The 17878-nt window shown below is 34.6% G+C and overlaps 1 protein-coding gene across 1 annotated transcript; it reads right to left on the bottom strand.

Moving 5' to 3' along the window:
* Window positions 1-1417: 1417 nt before the first annotated feature.
* Window positions 1418-17878, bottom strand: PGAP3 (Per1-like protein PGAP3). The gene is made up of 8 exons (XM_067115337.1): window positions 17746-17878; window positions 15810-15939; window positions 15495-15646; window positions 13971-14123; window positions 13437-13561; window positions 11399-11535; window positions 9783-9987; window positions 1418-7208 (listed from the first exon to the last, which is right to left on the bottom strand). Exons 2-8 carry the CDS (start codon window positions 15928-15930, stop codon window positions 7139-7141), a joined length of 963 nt encoding a protein of 320 aa, XP_066971438.1. The 5' UTR covers window positions 15931-15939; window positions 17746-17878; the 3' UTR covers window positions 1418-7138.

Genomic DNA, 17878 nt, shown 5'->3' on the forward strand with positions numbered 1-17878 from the left:
TTTTTATATAATTTTCTTAACTTATATATTTACATTACAACCGTGACACTTTGTCAAATCCCATCTAAATAATGATCGTTCATTCAGGTAATCTAAGCATTGTCAACACTCGCCCTTCAAATTTTCCTTTTGTCAAATATTAATGAAATTCCAAAACAGATGCAGTGTTCTAGGATTTTTTTTAAAGATTACGTCGCTCTTTCACTTTAACAAATCCTTTACATTCATTTAACAAATCTACATTCCAGTGTACTTCCATTTCACTTTTTTTAGGTGGTTAATTCTGAGCTGCCAACGTATTGCTATTGATTTTGTCTGTAATTCCTGCTACCCTGTTGATAGTCTACTTCTTAATCATGTGCGCTCTTCCCATTTGCTTTCTTCTTAAAAATCCATGGAATGTACATGTGTCAAGCAACAGATAACAGCATTTGAGACAACCTCCTCGGCTTCTCGTCCAACAATATGTCTTGGAATTTTCCCCACTTAAACTTTCAGCAACACTAGTTGCGTAGCTCTTCAAATGTTGGGTGGACGCCCTGATACCTACTAGTTTACCCTGGGCCACACCCACTACCAGCTTTGTTGCCATGACCCTGGGACCCATGTCAATTTCTGTCATTTTCACACCTGTTCTCTACAAAAATTGCCATCTAAAAAAATTTACCATATGTTTAACACCTATTACCTTACTTGAATATTACAGCATACAGTACAGTACTTTTATTACTTGAAGACCAATGTAGTACATTATGTATTTTCATTTGTACTTGAATGCTAAAAAAAAAAAAAAAATTACCCACAAAGCTAGCTTACCAAAACACATTCCTAGACCTTGACTTATACAGTACCCAATTCACTAAGATTTTTACAGAGACATATTGTTTGTTGCTTAAACCTTTAAGACTCAGAAGTTTTTCCTTGTTTTTTACAAGGTATAGGTAATAAGCCAGTGATGACCCTACAATAATACGAGTCTTTTCCAGATTAACATACAGTATTATAAAAAAAATTGTATGCAGTCACTTTCCTGTACCACAGTGTTATCATCACATTTTGATAAAACAATACTGTACTGTATTCTCGTTTACCATTTATCACCAGGGACTGTGTGCATTGCTTGTTTTGCATAATTCTATCGTACCTCTTTTTGTTTGGACTTATTTCCAATCTGACTGGTGGATTTCCATTCTCAAATAAATTTTTTTATGCAAAGGGACAAATGATACATGAAAAAAGGGGGGTCTAACACCCCCAAAAATTAATGAAAAGTCACACAATTTTGTTTTAATCTTCTGGTGGAGCTATATTTCCCAAGGACATTTTTCACTTCCTTTTATCTCATGTAATATGACATATTGTGGATTCTTATATATATATATTTTGCTTCTGTACAAGATAGAAATAAAAGAAAACAATATGTTAATATCTTTAATAACAGGATATCGTAGAATTTATAGATTTTAGAACCTGGATAACATTGTAATGCTAGCTTACATACATGAGCATAAAAAATAAAATCACATGGGAAAGATACATACATCACAAAAGGGAACAGTATCTAGACACAGATATAGGAATATCAAAAATGCTGTAAAAAGTATTCAAACGACCTCTACAACACCGCCAACATTAACAATGGTAATAATTATGTTATTAAAATGAAGCCCTGAAATGTAGTATACCTTAAAAACAATAAAAATCTAAGCATCCCTGCAACTACTACTTACACAATTCTTTCAGTTATAATCATTAGACAGCTTCATCAGACCACTGAGCCAGCATTCTTAATGGTTATGGGGCTGGCTGCAAGACAATATGATCCAAGGAACCCAAAGATGGAATCCTGTTTCATGAACATCCGAGGTATGATAATTAACCGAGGGCAATTTGAAGCACCTTTTCATTCACTCAGTATTGTGCAATGATTTAAAATTTTATAAATACTGAAATTTAGTTATATACTCACAAGTGTATCTCAAACACAAATGTCCTCTTGATAAGTTTAAACAGGGACGGGATTCTGGAAATACATCAATACTCTCCTCAGCATAAAAGAAAATTATTACAGGAATTCCATTTTACAAATAAATTATAAGACTTGAGGCCAGTTTAGAGCACCTTTTTGGTATAATGATTTTTTATTTAATATAGCCTAAACTGATGATTTTAAACTATACTCAAATATGTTAATGTCAGGAGCTAGAATAACACATTGGAAAAATCTTTTTTGATATACTGTAACATTCTTTTAAACATACATGCTGGAAAGTACAAACAGTGCACAGATATGCACTTGTACTGAATATCAACCACCATTAAAATTGAAAATCTACTCAAAGCAAATATACCTAAAAAGTCATGTTAAAAATTCATTTATCATATAAAAATTTTCCTTTTTTGCTGATATATGAAGATACAGTTTACACTTCATGTGGAATTAATTCTAAGATATAGAGCAGCCAAGAGGATTCTGTCCCTAGATTGTATAAGCGTTATTCATAATCCAAAGCTATATGAGAAATATATAGTACAGTGTAAGATAGTTCAGTGAAATGAAAAATGTTCACTGTAACATTGCTTAAGCTTTCTTGTAATGAGTATAATGCTTTGAAATATGGGTCTACCTGTATTAAGTAGTAAAGCTAAACCACTGAGTTCGAGTTATTAACTCTTACAGTCAGTCCAAAAGGTTTCTCTATACTATACTGACACCTTAATAGTGTGTCATGGCTAAAATGAGCTACAATAAGAATGCGAAGTCATCTTATTAATTGAAATGGATCATAAAGCCACAAAAGGATTAATTCTTAAATATAATGAATCACAGTTTCTACAATGGCCTTCATCTTTAAAACTTTATATCAGATATCTATACGACTTCTGTCCAATATTTTTTTCTTTTCCTTGTGAATGAAACCTTGCTCAGCAATCAAGGAAAGGCTACCCTTTGAAAGTGAACAAATGCCCTGTCTAACAAACTCTAATAACAGTGAGATTTCAATTCATCCCAGGTGCGATATAACAATTTCAATTAAGTGGGGTTTTTTTTATTTCCAAACAATGTAACACCAGTTATTCTAACTGCCTATCAGCATAAATGTAACTTTAGTAGTTCAAGTTCCAACAAACTTCTATTCTTGTTGGAATATTTTTTTCCAAGTCAAAACCAAAGAACTAAATCAAAGACTTTTTTTTATCATAATTGTCTTATTTCAGTTCAGTTTATATTCACACAATTTGTCTGTTACCTTCTGTAAAATCTACCTCAAGCTCTCTGTTGTTTGCAACTTTTATATGCTTCAACAAATATTTTATTAGATTAACTAATACTGTACTATATTCTGCATGGTAAAAATGGCTTGTGTCCCAATATTTGGATGAACATGTTAACAAAATTCAAAATGTTGACAAAAATTACCTGCATCAAAGAAAGATGTTAACAGAACAGATTAATCATTTTTATTATATCAAAGTAGTGCAACTCCTTGAATATGAATGATCTTGCCCGAGAGATTTGCCTTTGAATGAGAAGGAAAAACTAGAGTTACAGAGGCTGGACAACTAAATAGAAAGAACGAAGAGAATGAATGAAGAGTCAAATGCAGGAACAAGATGGCTCAAGGCTGAAAAGACACAAGAAATCCTTTTTTGCTATTAACACGGAAGCACTAAAGGCATACTGTGTGGGTTATTCCTGAGGGGGTAGGATACGTTTGATATTAAAGAAACTGACCTCTCACCCACCAAAGTTTAAAGAATCTCCAGTGTAAGAGAATAATACTTTTTGCTGTATACTGAAAGTTTAGCAAGTACAGAAGAAGCCATGTCACTAAAAATTTAAGAACATCTCTCATCCATAAATGTTAGAGTTCTCTACAAATGAATAGTACTGAACTTTATATTTCTGTAATACCATAGTTATGTGATCCAATTTGCTCTTATTTTAAGTATTTTCTGGTAGAGACAGACAAGACAGGTACCATTTACCCTTGACATGGTCAGATATAAAAGAACCCACAGCGAGACACAGGTATGGGACATAGCAACTGGGATTCAACTCTGATAATTCATGATGTAGATATACTAAATGATCAGTAGTCAATATCACTCCATCATACCAAAATCAGTAATATATATTACTTGTACATGAATTTACAAGAAGCGGTCATCAGAAAAAAGTTTATCATCATCATTATAAAGTAACTTGAAAAACAGACCACTTAGTCGCACTGCTAGACTCTCATATGGCTGTTCAAAGGATTTACCTTTAAATAATTCAAATGGACCAATGTACAGTTGAGGAATTTAGACAGCTTAGCGTGAAGATACAAAAGGGAATCAATGAAAAGTACAAAATAGAAAACAATGCAACTGGGGCTGAGGGACAATGCAAGGAGCCTTCACTACCATCAACAGCGTGCCAAACAAGGTACTGTACACAGGCCCTCCCTGTGGGGTAAAACAAGTTTAAAAAGACCAATTGCTTCATGAAAGCTAAAATGCTGTTCCTCAAAACTACAATGAAATTTCACAGAACTCTAAAGTCAACCATTGGTATTATTTTGCAAACATGCAGAACAAAAACAGCATAATCTGGAACTATAAAACCATGAACCCAGCTTTTCCAGTGGAATGTGACCCTACTACACCGAATATAAACTTTTAAACAATATAACATAATTACATAACAATATACATACAACAGGCATATCATAGTTTGTAACATCCATACTTGCACAAGAACTGTACATAACATCACACAACATCTATATAACATAGTACACTATATAGTACAACAAAAAATAATAAAGCACTCCCTGTATACAAAACCTTTAGACTACTATACCCAATACTGTATTTACAAGGTTCCATGTAATAGCCAGAGGACCTGTTAAACTATTCTATTGTATTAAAAGCACTGGTTTTGAATAAGTTAGCACATGATATTGACTTACTACATCATAAATAACAGCTACAGTTATAAAGTACCTTCATTTCATTTACTAAAAATTACATATATTGTATATGGGTATCTGCACTTATATTCAGTTAAATATTACAGCACATAAACAATTTAAGGCCTATACACAAAACAAAGGAACTCTTTGATATGAAATAGTACTTTACAATGCTCCTGCAAAATATCAAGATTTCATCATACATAACTTAGGCACTGACTGGGTTAAAAGTAACTTTTCTAACAACAACGAACCACTAAATTCATACAGTAAATAAGGAAATGTTTTGAAGTACAGTAACTCTCTTTAATTCCAATATCCACAGCCAGAATGACAATTCTAACACGCCACAACAGTTACGATACTTGATCACAATACACTGTCAAAATGACAATGGAATCAAGCAGTCAAAATCATCTCTAAAACATCAGATAGGCAAAAATAGTGGATCTAAAATACTCAAACTGATAGTTGTTTCAGTGGTGATAATACTATGATGCACATATGAAACACCACATTAGCAAAGAACTTATGTTGACTCTGCACAGTAAACCACCAGAGAAATGGTCAGTAAATGTTTCATGATGTGTTGACATTGGTATACACACAAACCATGAAATATCTACTTGTATCAAATTCTCTTATTACTAGAGCATCATGAAACTTCTTAATGTAAATGCTCGGTATGTACTGTGAAACTTTCTTGATACAACTGCCCGAGGACTAAATTTACTTCTTTTGAATGCTTACTACATTTTACTGTCAAAACCAGCAAAACAATCTCCCTTTACCCAGTTAAAATTTTAATAACCAAATTTTATTCTCAGCTCAAAAGTGCTGTAATAAATTCCTTGAAGCCAAAACCACTGCACACATTTAAAAACAAGTTTTCATTGTGGTGTCCTAAGATTTGTAATTTAAAAAAAGACTAATGCAGCTCTAGTTTATTTCTTTTAAGTATTTTAGTTATCAAGAAGATTGTTAAACAGTACATGAGATCACAAGATTGTTAAACAGTGTATGAGATCATAAGAGTGAAACAATATTGAATACAGTTTACCCCATCCAAGGGGTATTCTATGAGAACAAGATAACATGGCTTAATATAAACACATGTTGAGCATTTTCCTCAAAACATAATTATGAGAGCAGCTGTATTTCGAAATTCAAAATCTCAACAACCATACAAAGAGTTCCAACACAATTACTTAACAACTACCCTATTGTCACCTCATGCATCTGAAAACTATGCTTGTTATGTAATGTAACTAACTGATAAATCTATTGGGCTTAGTCACTGTTAAGTGAGGTTGAGTAGCAAATAACTATGAACTCTCCAGCCTCAGAAAGATATAAAAACTTTGGCATGTAACCAGCCAATCTTTAGAACAAATTTTGAACAACATTGTACTCTAGTTAGTTACCTTCAATGATGAATTTGGTCTGGGTCACAAAACAATAAGAATACTAACTTAAAAATTTATAGGATTGAGCATCTGAGTTTACCCAGATGAAAACCTACAATGTAGAACTACAAAGATCTGGCAAATGAATTCTGAAAAATGTAATCCAACAAAATTTAAATATAGGTCACAGGAAAGTACCAACTGCTTGACGGAGATGAATTACATAACAGTAACACCAAATGGTGAAAATGCAGCACTACACACATATAAGTTTCCTCTAACTTCAAGCAAAGAGGTACAGTATTGTACTTTCATTCCTCAGCAATAATCAATCATTTGCAGTTTTCTGATAGAAATCTAGAACAACCTTGAAAAATGTTGTCTCGTCAAAATATCTAAATTTCTTAAGTGATAAACTTTGGCATTATTTGAAATACTATAGTGTAAAATTCTTAGTTAATGCAGATCTGCACATGAAATTCAAGTGCATTTATAAAAATTAAAGTCACCTCATCCATTTAAATTGTTGTAACCTTAAAATATCACTGGTAATTAAAAATTTCACCTTACAATATGCCTATATTTTATAAATTTGTTTTTCATTAAATATCAAAACTTCTCCAGCACGTAAACCTACCACATTAACAATTAAATAGAAAAGGTCGGTTAACTTGAGGATAACAATTTAACAAATAATCATCACGCTTTCTTCACACCAAACATTATTATAAAAAGATTGAGCATAATTTGAAAAAGCTAAAGTAGTATTAATTATATTTGTTTCTTATAATCATGCCCAGATCCTCTCTGTGCCAGGTATAGACAATCATTTTCAAGAAACCTGAAAGAGATTAGGAAAAATGAGTAACATACAGTGAATTTTAACAGCAATATTTTTACAAGATAAAGCATGACATGATAATCCTGGCTTTCAAACAATGTTATAAACTTTAATTCCATCACAAAAGCATGTTGATAAGAATTCAAATTTAGACTGACTTCTCGTTTTAATTCCCAATTTCCAAATGCTATTTCAGTTTGGATGATCTAACTTTCAAAGACTGAGTCCACCAATTAGAACCTGTTAGTGTAGACATACAAGACAGCTAAATATTTAGTCTGATTAAAATTTATTTTTCACTTAAAACCCATTGCTTTAGCCTTTTCTGCATCTGAGTGAAATTCCACACATTCCAAACTTGGAAGAAGAAACGAAGAACAACCACCACAACAAGGATTACTACTACTACATTACAAACAGAAAGCAACCATTAAGTCTCTTTCAAATCCCATCTGGCAATATGGATTACTTAATAGCCTATGCTTCCTAAACCAAGCAGTTTTTAAACTGGAGGGGTTTGAAACATGAGGTCCAATGTCTTGACTATGCTATCATATTTTAATTTTTGGGGAGGATTTGCCAACTGAATTTTACTTTTGCTTAATAGGTCATAAATTTGAGTTCAATATTATTATATCTATTTTAGAGGCCAACATGAGTATACTGTATTGTTAATTAGGTCTTCGTCCTTTTGGTAGTACCGTTCTTTGTCAATTATTCACAGAATCCTGCCAAGCAACCTTTACATTTATATAGTCAGCTTTGGTAATTGCCATCTAGTTTTCCCAATTGGATGTTTGTGGGGGTTTTAACCATTCATTTATCCTTTTTACTCAATGAAGACATCTTATGAAGGAAATCATGATACTGTAATAAGTTATTTTCCAGTGTCTGACATGCAATCTTCGAGTCAGTTTTCTATATAAAACCTTGACTAATCACTTGCGCAGAGCAAGTCTAAAGTTGTATGACGTTTGAATTTTCCCTTTGGTCATTTTGTTTCCCATATGACTCTAGTGTTTTAAATGGGTACAGTTTTTAGTTTGTTAAAGGGAATGAGTACAACATTCATTTTCAGGCACTGGTCATTAACAGCTACAGGAAAAAACTGTTTGTCACTACACAAAGTTCATTATGTTTCATCAAAGCATCTTTCCATGCCTTTCACAAAGCTACACTACAGGACACAAGAACCCCTCTCTTACAGGTGTCCTAGGGCTTAAACAAAGGTATACACAATGCTCTCCGTGCTTTGAAGGTCATGTGTGCACTGATATTGGGCCAAATACTAGAGGCAAAGTTTGACATCAGACTTTCACTTTGCGTGACCATGTCAGCTACTCAGATTCTATGGGTAAGGAGAAATTCCGTTCAACTTCGCTTTTGTTCATGTTCTGAAAGCAATACAGTCATTCTTCCATTCAACAGTTTACCTCTTTCCATATTCACAGCACTAAAATTTACATCATATGTTGCTGATTTTGTTCTAACCTTTCAAAATCTAAGCTGGGGAGGAGGAGTCATCCCAAAGTGAGTGTAAGTAAAGAAAAGGAAAAGGTTCAGAAGCAAGGAAGCCTTTTGAGCAAGGGCTGAGTTATTAAAAGATTCTACGTATCTATTCTGTGAAGCGCCAACACAAGGGCATTTAACAAACATGTTGTACTGACTGAATACATTTAATTCAGTTTGTTTGATTGGTTGTTGGCAATTTCCCAAAACTATGAGACTTACACAAATTTTGATATATTTCACACTCCTGTTGCAACATGTCAAACCTATTTTTTCATATTTCCTCTTTTCATACATTGGCTGGCCCCACAATTTCTTGGCTTCAAGGTGGGTTAACCAAAATCAGTTTTTACCAAGCTATTATGTCATCCAACAAAATCTTTTCTGTCTTGAAACTGAATCTTATCTAGTCACCATAAACATAGCCCCACTACATTTTATGAATTATGTTTATTTTAGTTGATGATCTCTTCGAAGATTATCATCAATTTAGTTAATACATTTCATCATGCAATTTAACTAATAAATTATTCCCTGTAGTGCCTTGTTAAATTGGAATTAACTTTCCATGAATTCTGCACAGCCACTCAAAATTAGGAGGCAGCTTGAACACAAATTTACCAAAGCTGACTAAATCTAAACGATTTTCCTTTAATAATTTTGCATTTCCGAGAGACTATACAGGTCACAAAAATTGTCGGTGTACTTAACAGTATTGTACAAACACCACCCTACTTATAAACATCCAGAGATACAAACAAATTAAATTCTGTTCAGAGCACTCCCCTTTGCCACCCGTAAGTTCAGACTTTGTTCTGCACACCTGTTTATAAAATACAACTGTATGTACTGTACACTGAACTGTACTTTGGGATGAAAACACATACAGTACTGTATTGCCTTTGTAGCATACTGTACTTAAACAGGCATGAAGAACACAGTAACCAACTTACAAATAACTCAGCATACGAACGGCTTCCTGGAACACAACTTTTTTTGTACGTAGGGTTGTGTCTGTATATGCAAAATATTAAGTAAAATTACATAAATAAGCATCCAACTTACTTGTACCAAATAAATGGAAGAGGAGCTGTTGCTAAATGCCACAACGCATGAGCGTCCACAGCCCAAAATATAGGAGGAAAATCTCCAAGTTCCAGCAGCATGGACGATAAAGCTCCCACAACTGTGAAAATACACCACCGCGCATACGGTCTCTTCTCTACACGAGGCACGGCCCAAGCTATCCAACCACAGCCATTAAGCAAGCCTTTAATATAAAAATGGATACAAATACTTCAGTGGATATATATACCAATAATGTGATAACAATCAACTGAAGACTACTGGGAGGTTTGGGTGTCATTAAAGAATACTAATGCACCCAGTACATACAGTGTACACATAATATAATAAAACGATCTACAAAAGACCTTTTTAATGAAAACTGATTTCATTCTATTTTTTCCTCCATTCCTTTTGGTCTTTTCCACCAATCTGCCTCACCTCTTTTACCTACTCAACTATAATTTTTCATTTCTTATATCAGACTATATCCTGTAGGCCAGCCCTTAGTCTGTAAAGTGTGACTTGGTGGTTGGCTTAAACTACTTCACAACAATAATACATACTATATTTATTCATGCAACAGCACTTCTCATACTCCCACTAAAGTTATTCAAGCAATTTTTTTTAAATCATCAATTTAGGTGTACAAGAGTTTCATTTAAAAGCACATTCACAGAAAGCTTAATTACTAAAAATATTTGTTTTGTTTATCTCAAGCTTATGTTCCATTCTAGTGACTATTTTGTGAATAACAGATAACGGTAGAGAGAGAGAGAGAGAGAGAGAGAGAGAGAGAGAGAGAGAGAGAGAGAGAGAGAGAGAGAGAGAGAGAGAGAGAGAGAGAGAGAATGTGGCAATTATAAGTAAAAATAAAAAACCTAAGAAAATGGCTTCACACCCAACAGATGGGGAGAATATGACCAGCTGCCACTTCACTCCTCCAAGGCAGACTTGAAAGCCAATGTACAAGACTGGGTATCATATCTTTAAACATCTAATCCATAATTGTAAAAACAATATGAAAGAGCTGGGAAAACTGAATGTTTGCATAAAGATTTTTTTTTTAAATAGCAATTAGTTTGATGAGTAGGACATCTAAAAAATATAAAAAATTTCATAACTTCTTTAACCAACAAATAAACTCAAAACATCAAATATGCAAAATCTGTCTGCCAATTTTTTTATTCATGTTATGTAGCAATCGCAACACCATCTTTGACATTTGATGTTACAGTATTACATTTACTCCTACACCTCATCCACATTGTCACTTTTTCCAAACATTTTCTACCTTACTTCCTTTAACATTACCACACTCTTGGATATGCTTAAACCAGTTTTCAGTTCTCTCTTCTTTATTTATCCCTTCCTCTAACATCTCTTCCCAACTCAAGTATAAATATTAGGGCATTTGTATACTTCCCCAAAGTCCTTCCTTTCTGTATTCCTTTCTACCACTCTCACTTACAATGATACATAAGCCTTAGTCATTGTCATGAATTAAGTGCAAGAAATGTTTTGAAAAAAAAAAATTGGAAGGCTAAAAAAGATCACTATAAATATAACATTGACAACTTTTGATATTGCATGGAAAAAATTATGCTTTAACTCACCTACGAAAACATTAACTTTCATGTTATAACCATAATCAAATTTCTTTCTAGTAAGATACCACACATGATAAGTGAAGAACAGACCACATAAAACAGCGATGACTTCCTTCCTACGCCACCTCCTTGGACCCGATAACCTGAAAAATCATGTTTGTTATTAAATCTCAATTAAGTAAACAGGTAATTAGTAATCATAAAATACTGTACTTAGAAAATAATAAATCTAAAAAGAATGATAACACTGTTTTTGTGAAACAAGTTTTCTTGTACAAACCAAGTAATCACAACAGTGATGAAGTTTAAGAACAGTAAGCACACAAATTACTGGAGAAGTCACTAAAGCTTGGATTGGCTCCTGACTTCTGGCATCAGAAGCCACAACAAAACCAAACACCACAGCTTACTGGTGATAGTTAAAAGGTACCTCATTCTGCAAAACAAAAATGATTCGTTGACAAAATTAAAAACCATCGAAGAAGCAAAGACGAGTGCCCTCTGAAGGGAACAATGATGTACTTTTCCATTCACACAATGAAACAAAAGCATCTTACTTCAAGATTATAAGCGTGTTAATAGTTGCTTAAAAAATAAATGGCAGAAAGATGTCAGCACATTTTTTACCCGATACTGACCTTGAATCTTCATTACAACCACATGTGGAAAAACTTTTGAGTTTTAAAAGAAGAGGGTTAGCAAATAGCTGGTTGCCACTAGCAGAAATAGAGAGATGAAAGTGTCAGCATTTCTATACAGTGGGTTCAGGCCTGTCCCGATGTAAGAAAAATGGGAATTGGCCATTGTCCCTCACCACTTGCTGCTACTTGGTCAATGATGCATAGCAAGCAGCATGGAATCAATGAAGAACATAATCCTTTATTGACTTCCAAGTTCAACTGTTAAACTAGGATCTTACATGTACCTTCTGCTAACTGATGTTGAAACTTGCCTGTTCCCGCCATTATCATCCCAAGAGATACAATGCCAATCAAAGGATTCCTGCTGGGGTCTCATGAACTATAGAACAGTCATGGTCAAAATACAAGATTGTCAACCCCACAACACCAATCCTTCTTGACTGCAAGAGTGGTACTATTTATGGTTGTAAATCCCCAATGAAGGAAGAGGGCCATAGCAGTGAGGGCCACTGTTATGGCAGTTTGCAATACAAAAATGTTAATAAAATTAAAATGATGAACACAAGACTAAAATACCCAATGGAAATGGTACTTGAATTACCCACAAAACAATGAACAAAATTCATAAGCAACAAAATGGTATAAAATGAGCCTGTCTTAATAGTACTGAGTGTTACATTTACCCTCTTTCAAAAAGAAAAGCACATAAAGACAACAATGGAAGAAGACAATTATTGAACATGCAACTGAATGTTGTTTCAAAATGACAAGCAAAATAGCAAGGGAGATTCTAGTAGAGGTGTGCACCTTGCTACAAACACATGAATTATGGGGAGGATAGCTAGCCCCAACTAATGGGTCCTGAGGGCGCATACTTAAACAATCACTGATTTCTGTCTGGGTGATGAAAGGCAGCATGTCTGGGGACATACAAGACCACAAATTTGGGCAAGATATGATTGCTGGGGCTGTGATGGAACAAACTTGCTTTCCAGTTACAGAAAAATAGTACTTTTGCAAAGCAAATCCACGGCTAGAACTAAAATCTCTGTATGAACCCTAATTACAAAAATCAGAACTGGAACAACTGACTAAAAAAAGCACACATGAAGCATTGAAGTCCATTACATCATGATAGCACTGACTGAAATTGTTTGTAACAGGCATCAACTTCTAACACCAAATCTAATGCTATCAAGTGCTATGTGAATGCACTGAGGGTCTTGGCAGCATCGCTTTGAATGTCAGTTGCATTACTTCAAACTGTCTTTTACTTGCCATCAGTTCCCATCTAGTGATCATACTTCTAAAATTTTATCCTGTTCTTACTTTCAGCTTCATGGGAATCAAGATGATCTCACTGAACTATTTACAAAGCATTAAGGAAGCTGCATTAGCCTTACCTTACAAACAGGCCAAACAGCGAAAAGAGAACCATGGAGAAGGCACAAAAATAATCCATACGCTCCGTCCATGGTGTGTCACGTGCATGGAAGATCACTGACCAAGTCCAGGCATTAATACATATCTGGAAATATCAACCTACCATATTATTTCTTTGCTAAAATTACTGGTGGTTATTTGTACAACACAGTTCAAATGTTTTGAATTATCCTGCTGTACTGTGGTGACATATAAAACTTTGATGTTAAAACTGGTAAATATACCCTACACATCTAATTATAAGGCAAATATGTCAGAAACAGAACTAGCATCTTCATCTACTATAATATCTGAAATACAAATGCAAAGTAATATTGATACCCAGTGTCAATGCAATTGGGAGAGGGGATTTCATATTCATCAAATAACTGGACGAGAGACGAGACAGAAAAAGGTAAAGGAGACACTGAACTTTACAATGTGCATGCACGAGAATCAGTCACAAAAGTCTAGATTGCACCACCACCCACAAGACAATAAAACAACATACTTACCACAGCATGAACATGCCACAACCTATAGAGAGGAGCAAAGGGAGGTACTGATTGCCGAAACTTACGAAGACCAATAGCATGTGCTAGCAAATTGAGAATGGAGAAAACTACAGATGCAGGCTCTTGCATACCCCATAACCTTACAAATGGCCACTGAAAGGTAAAGTTTTTATCAGTTACGTAATACAGCAACTCGTGCACAGTGAAGAAATCAAATGTCTGTTATAATAATCTACAGTGTCCTGGCTAAATATTTCCTCAAAAATAATTGAAATCTACTCTAAAAGGCTTAATAGTGAGTGATATCATACAAAGTTAAATAGATGGTACTTTTTAAACTTTTTTCTGCTGAAAATTCAAAAGGGGTGGATAACTAAATTTGTTAAATTTGGATCTGAAAGAGCAAACAAACTACGAGAAAAAGGCATATCCCAGATAGAAGCAAATGACCTACATTTTAGTGAATGGGGCTTTTTAGAAATTAAAAACAAAATCTCTAGACAGCCTATAGGACCTCACTAACACCCCCAAAATACAGTATTTGTGTTGGGTTGGAAATGGAACCTACAAAACTTGTTGTTAACCCGTCTTTCTATGCTTTTATCACACAAATTATATAGAGCAACTTTGCTTCAATATACATGACATATGATCCAGCAACTTTGCACCTCCTTTGTACTTTCATTGCTGAAGGGACTTAATAAATCACTAAGTCACAGACCTATCTAAGAAATATGTCATCATTACAACTCCTGAATACAAAGAGAAAGGCTGACATACAGTAAACCCCCATATTCGCGTTCTTACGACTCGCAGACTCACATATTCGCAGATTTCTCTGTGGAACTTATCTAGCCATTATTCGCGGAAAATTCGCCCATTCGCTGTATTTTTCACTGAGAAATATTCACTAATTACTGTATTTTAATATTTTCATGACTAAATGCACTTTTTGTGATAAAACTATTAAAATACTCAGGTATAAGCATTTTTTGAGGATTTTTCCTGTGTTTAAACTATCAAAATAGGCAGTTCTATGTGTTTTTAGGGGGGTTTTAAGTATCTGCGGATTTTAGCTATTTGCGGGGGTGGGGTGCGGTGTGCATCCCCCATGAATACGGGAGGTTTACTGTATAAAGAAAACTTGAAAGTATTTTATTTTCCATGCTTCTTCAAAATTTACACAAAAATTTCTCCCAAAAGTGGGTGATATTTAGAACTAATAATTGTTTTAATAAAAAATGTACTACACATTACAGGGACCACAATTACACTTTGAAACTTCATCTACCATGAATCTGCTAAGAATTGCTCTAAATGCTTTATGTATCAGAACAATTCAAAATGGGGAATAAAACTGTAAAAAAAATACTGCAATATTTACTATAGAGCAAAAATATAAATTTCAAACAAAAGTTTCTTGCTTTCATATTTGCAAGTGATGTCACAAGATATTTCAGTTCCATTAAGCATCCTACCCATGAAACTGAAATATTAGAAAGAAAAATGAAATAAAAATACTACCTTGCCAAAAAATTGAGGTACATCATAACCTCGACTAACAAATACGTTGGTTGTCTGCCACATGCAGTTATATCTACATTCATCATCGCAGGTCCACTGGAGGACTTTTTCACTTAGACTCTGCAACGATTCATACACAGCAACATCCCGACCTGTAGAAACAATAAAATATCTGTAACCGATGTAATTATGGTAATCATCAATCTTGCAAATTTTAGCAAATTCACGTTCTTGTCTCATTATCATCAATAAAAACTGATATTCAGTATCACACGCAGTGCAGGAATATACAAAAGTACGATATAAAAAACTTACTTGAGGAACAATTATTAAAATGGCATACATGATAACAGCCTGTATATTCATTTGACGCATCACCTCTTGATGCTTGTGCAACTTGCACAAGAATTATTCCTAATATCACTGTTGTCAACATTTTTTGCACCTGTTTAGGGAAAAAAATTAGAACTGCATGAATCATGGACGTACTGTACCTGGCTAGACTAACATACACTCATATGGTACAGAACCCTACCGGGCACCTATGCCATAATAACCTCCTATACTATACTCATGTTCACATACACATTTTACAATTGAGCTTTTCAGTCGAGAAACATGCCAAGTGCCATTTTTAAAATATAATAAATTAAATTAAAATACACTTTGACTCAGGATGGCGCTTGGCATGTTTCTCGACTGACAGCCTCAATTGTAATAGTCTGATTCTGGTCTTTTTAAATAATATTCTAGTCTAGCCTATTAGGTGGAAGCACCAGCTACTTACACCTAACCTGATAATTTAATGACCCTTTCAGTTTTGTCTAATAAATGTGCAAGCTCTATAACTGTGCAGATTGGGGATTATGAAAAACAAATATTGGGTAAAACTGATGACTACTAGCCTACCAAAACCTGGCTCCTGCAAGTCACCAACTGGAATGTTTACTGCCTTTTATTTAAGCTTTTGCTTATGTTTGTCCTATGTTTATGCTTATAATACTTACTGTCTTTTATGTTTCTACGTTCATCCCAGAGTGGATGATGCTAGCCTAAACACAGTGCCCATTTTGCACATAAACTGGTAGCTATATAACCAGACAGGTGCGGTAGTAGTCTTCAGTTATACCCATTTTGGTGGTAACAATAACTGCACAACCAATCCTCCTTCACAAATAGGCTTTATAAATTGTTTGCCTACCCGTTGGCCTAGTATCAAGTTTAACATATAGGCTACATAACTACCACAATAGTAATAATTAATTTTATTCAATGTGCTATATTATATATGTTTTGGGCTGAAATTGCAGTAAAAGGCAACATGACCAAATGGCAAGGAAAGGCACTTTTCTAGGTCATTTTGATGTGTTTCGCACAAATTTCACATTAAAATTTGTCGGAAATTGATAGTTTCTTAGAAATACCTGGACTATTTTCTCCAATTTAACACTTTTAGGGATTCTGATATTGGCGGTGCAAGTCTTTGTTGTCGGCCAAATGCAATGGCCCTTCGCCGAGTTTAGTACGGCCGGGGGGGGGGGGGTTGGGTACCCATACACTGACAAGTTATTGTACTTGCTGGACGGGATATGAACCTTATTTTTTCGTTCTTTGGTCATGCATAAGTTAGGGGCTGTGACCTGGGTACTTCTGTGAGAGGTTAGGTTAGGTTGTGTGGGTTTCACTGATAAGGAAATATGTTATTCTGATGGATTTTGATGTGTTAAGCACGAATTTCACCTTGAATTTCGTCGGAAATTGATGGTTTTTGGTCCACTTATGTACATGGAGTTAGCTCCAAAACCGTTCATTTCCGACGAAGTTGAAGGTGAAATTCGTACCAAACATATCAAAATCAGTCAGAAAAACATATTTCTTTGTCATTATCGCGTGTTGCCTCTTACTGCAATAATACCCGCTTTGGATAGCCGGCCAGGTCGAATGACCTACAGCAGCCTCCGCAAGCCTTTGATATGCATGCCCTATGTTTCAAGTGGTGAATCCTGAATAGGTTTGGGCATGGCTATTGTCCTAATACTTCCACTTTGAAAATACAGTCACAAACTCGTCACCAGAATTGTTAAACGTATATGCCGCAACAGGAAGCCTTACATCTGGCTGATCTACGGTACGCTCAAGCCTAATGAAGTAGGTTACATACACTTCATTCAAACAGTTACTAAGATTCACCTTCACTTCGAGATACCATGACTTATATGATGTTTAAAATTATGATCGGTATTATACGTACCGTAGTTCACCAACAATTAAAGACAGGCCATTATTTGCACGACTGTATATTAAGCAGATAAACGTCGCCCGTCACCCTTGGACGAGGGTCAAATCTTCCTTCTGGCTAGAGTTGTTTTGCTCTTGAGTTCGAC

This window comes from Macrobrachium rosenbergii, chromosome 13, assembly GCF_040412425.1.
Source record: "Macrobrachium rosenbergii isolate ZJJX-2024 chromosome 13, ASM4041242v1, whole genome shotgun sequence".
In the NCBI taxonomy this organism is placed as follows: domain Eukaryota; kingdom Metazoa; phylum Arthropoda; class Malacostraca; order Decapoda; family Palaemonidae; genus Macrobrachium; species Macrobrachium rosenbergii.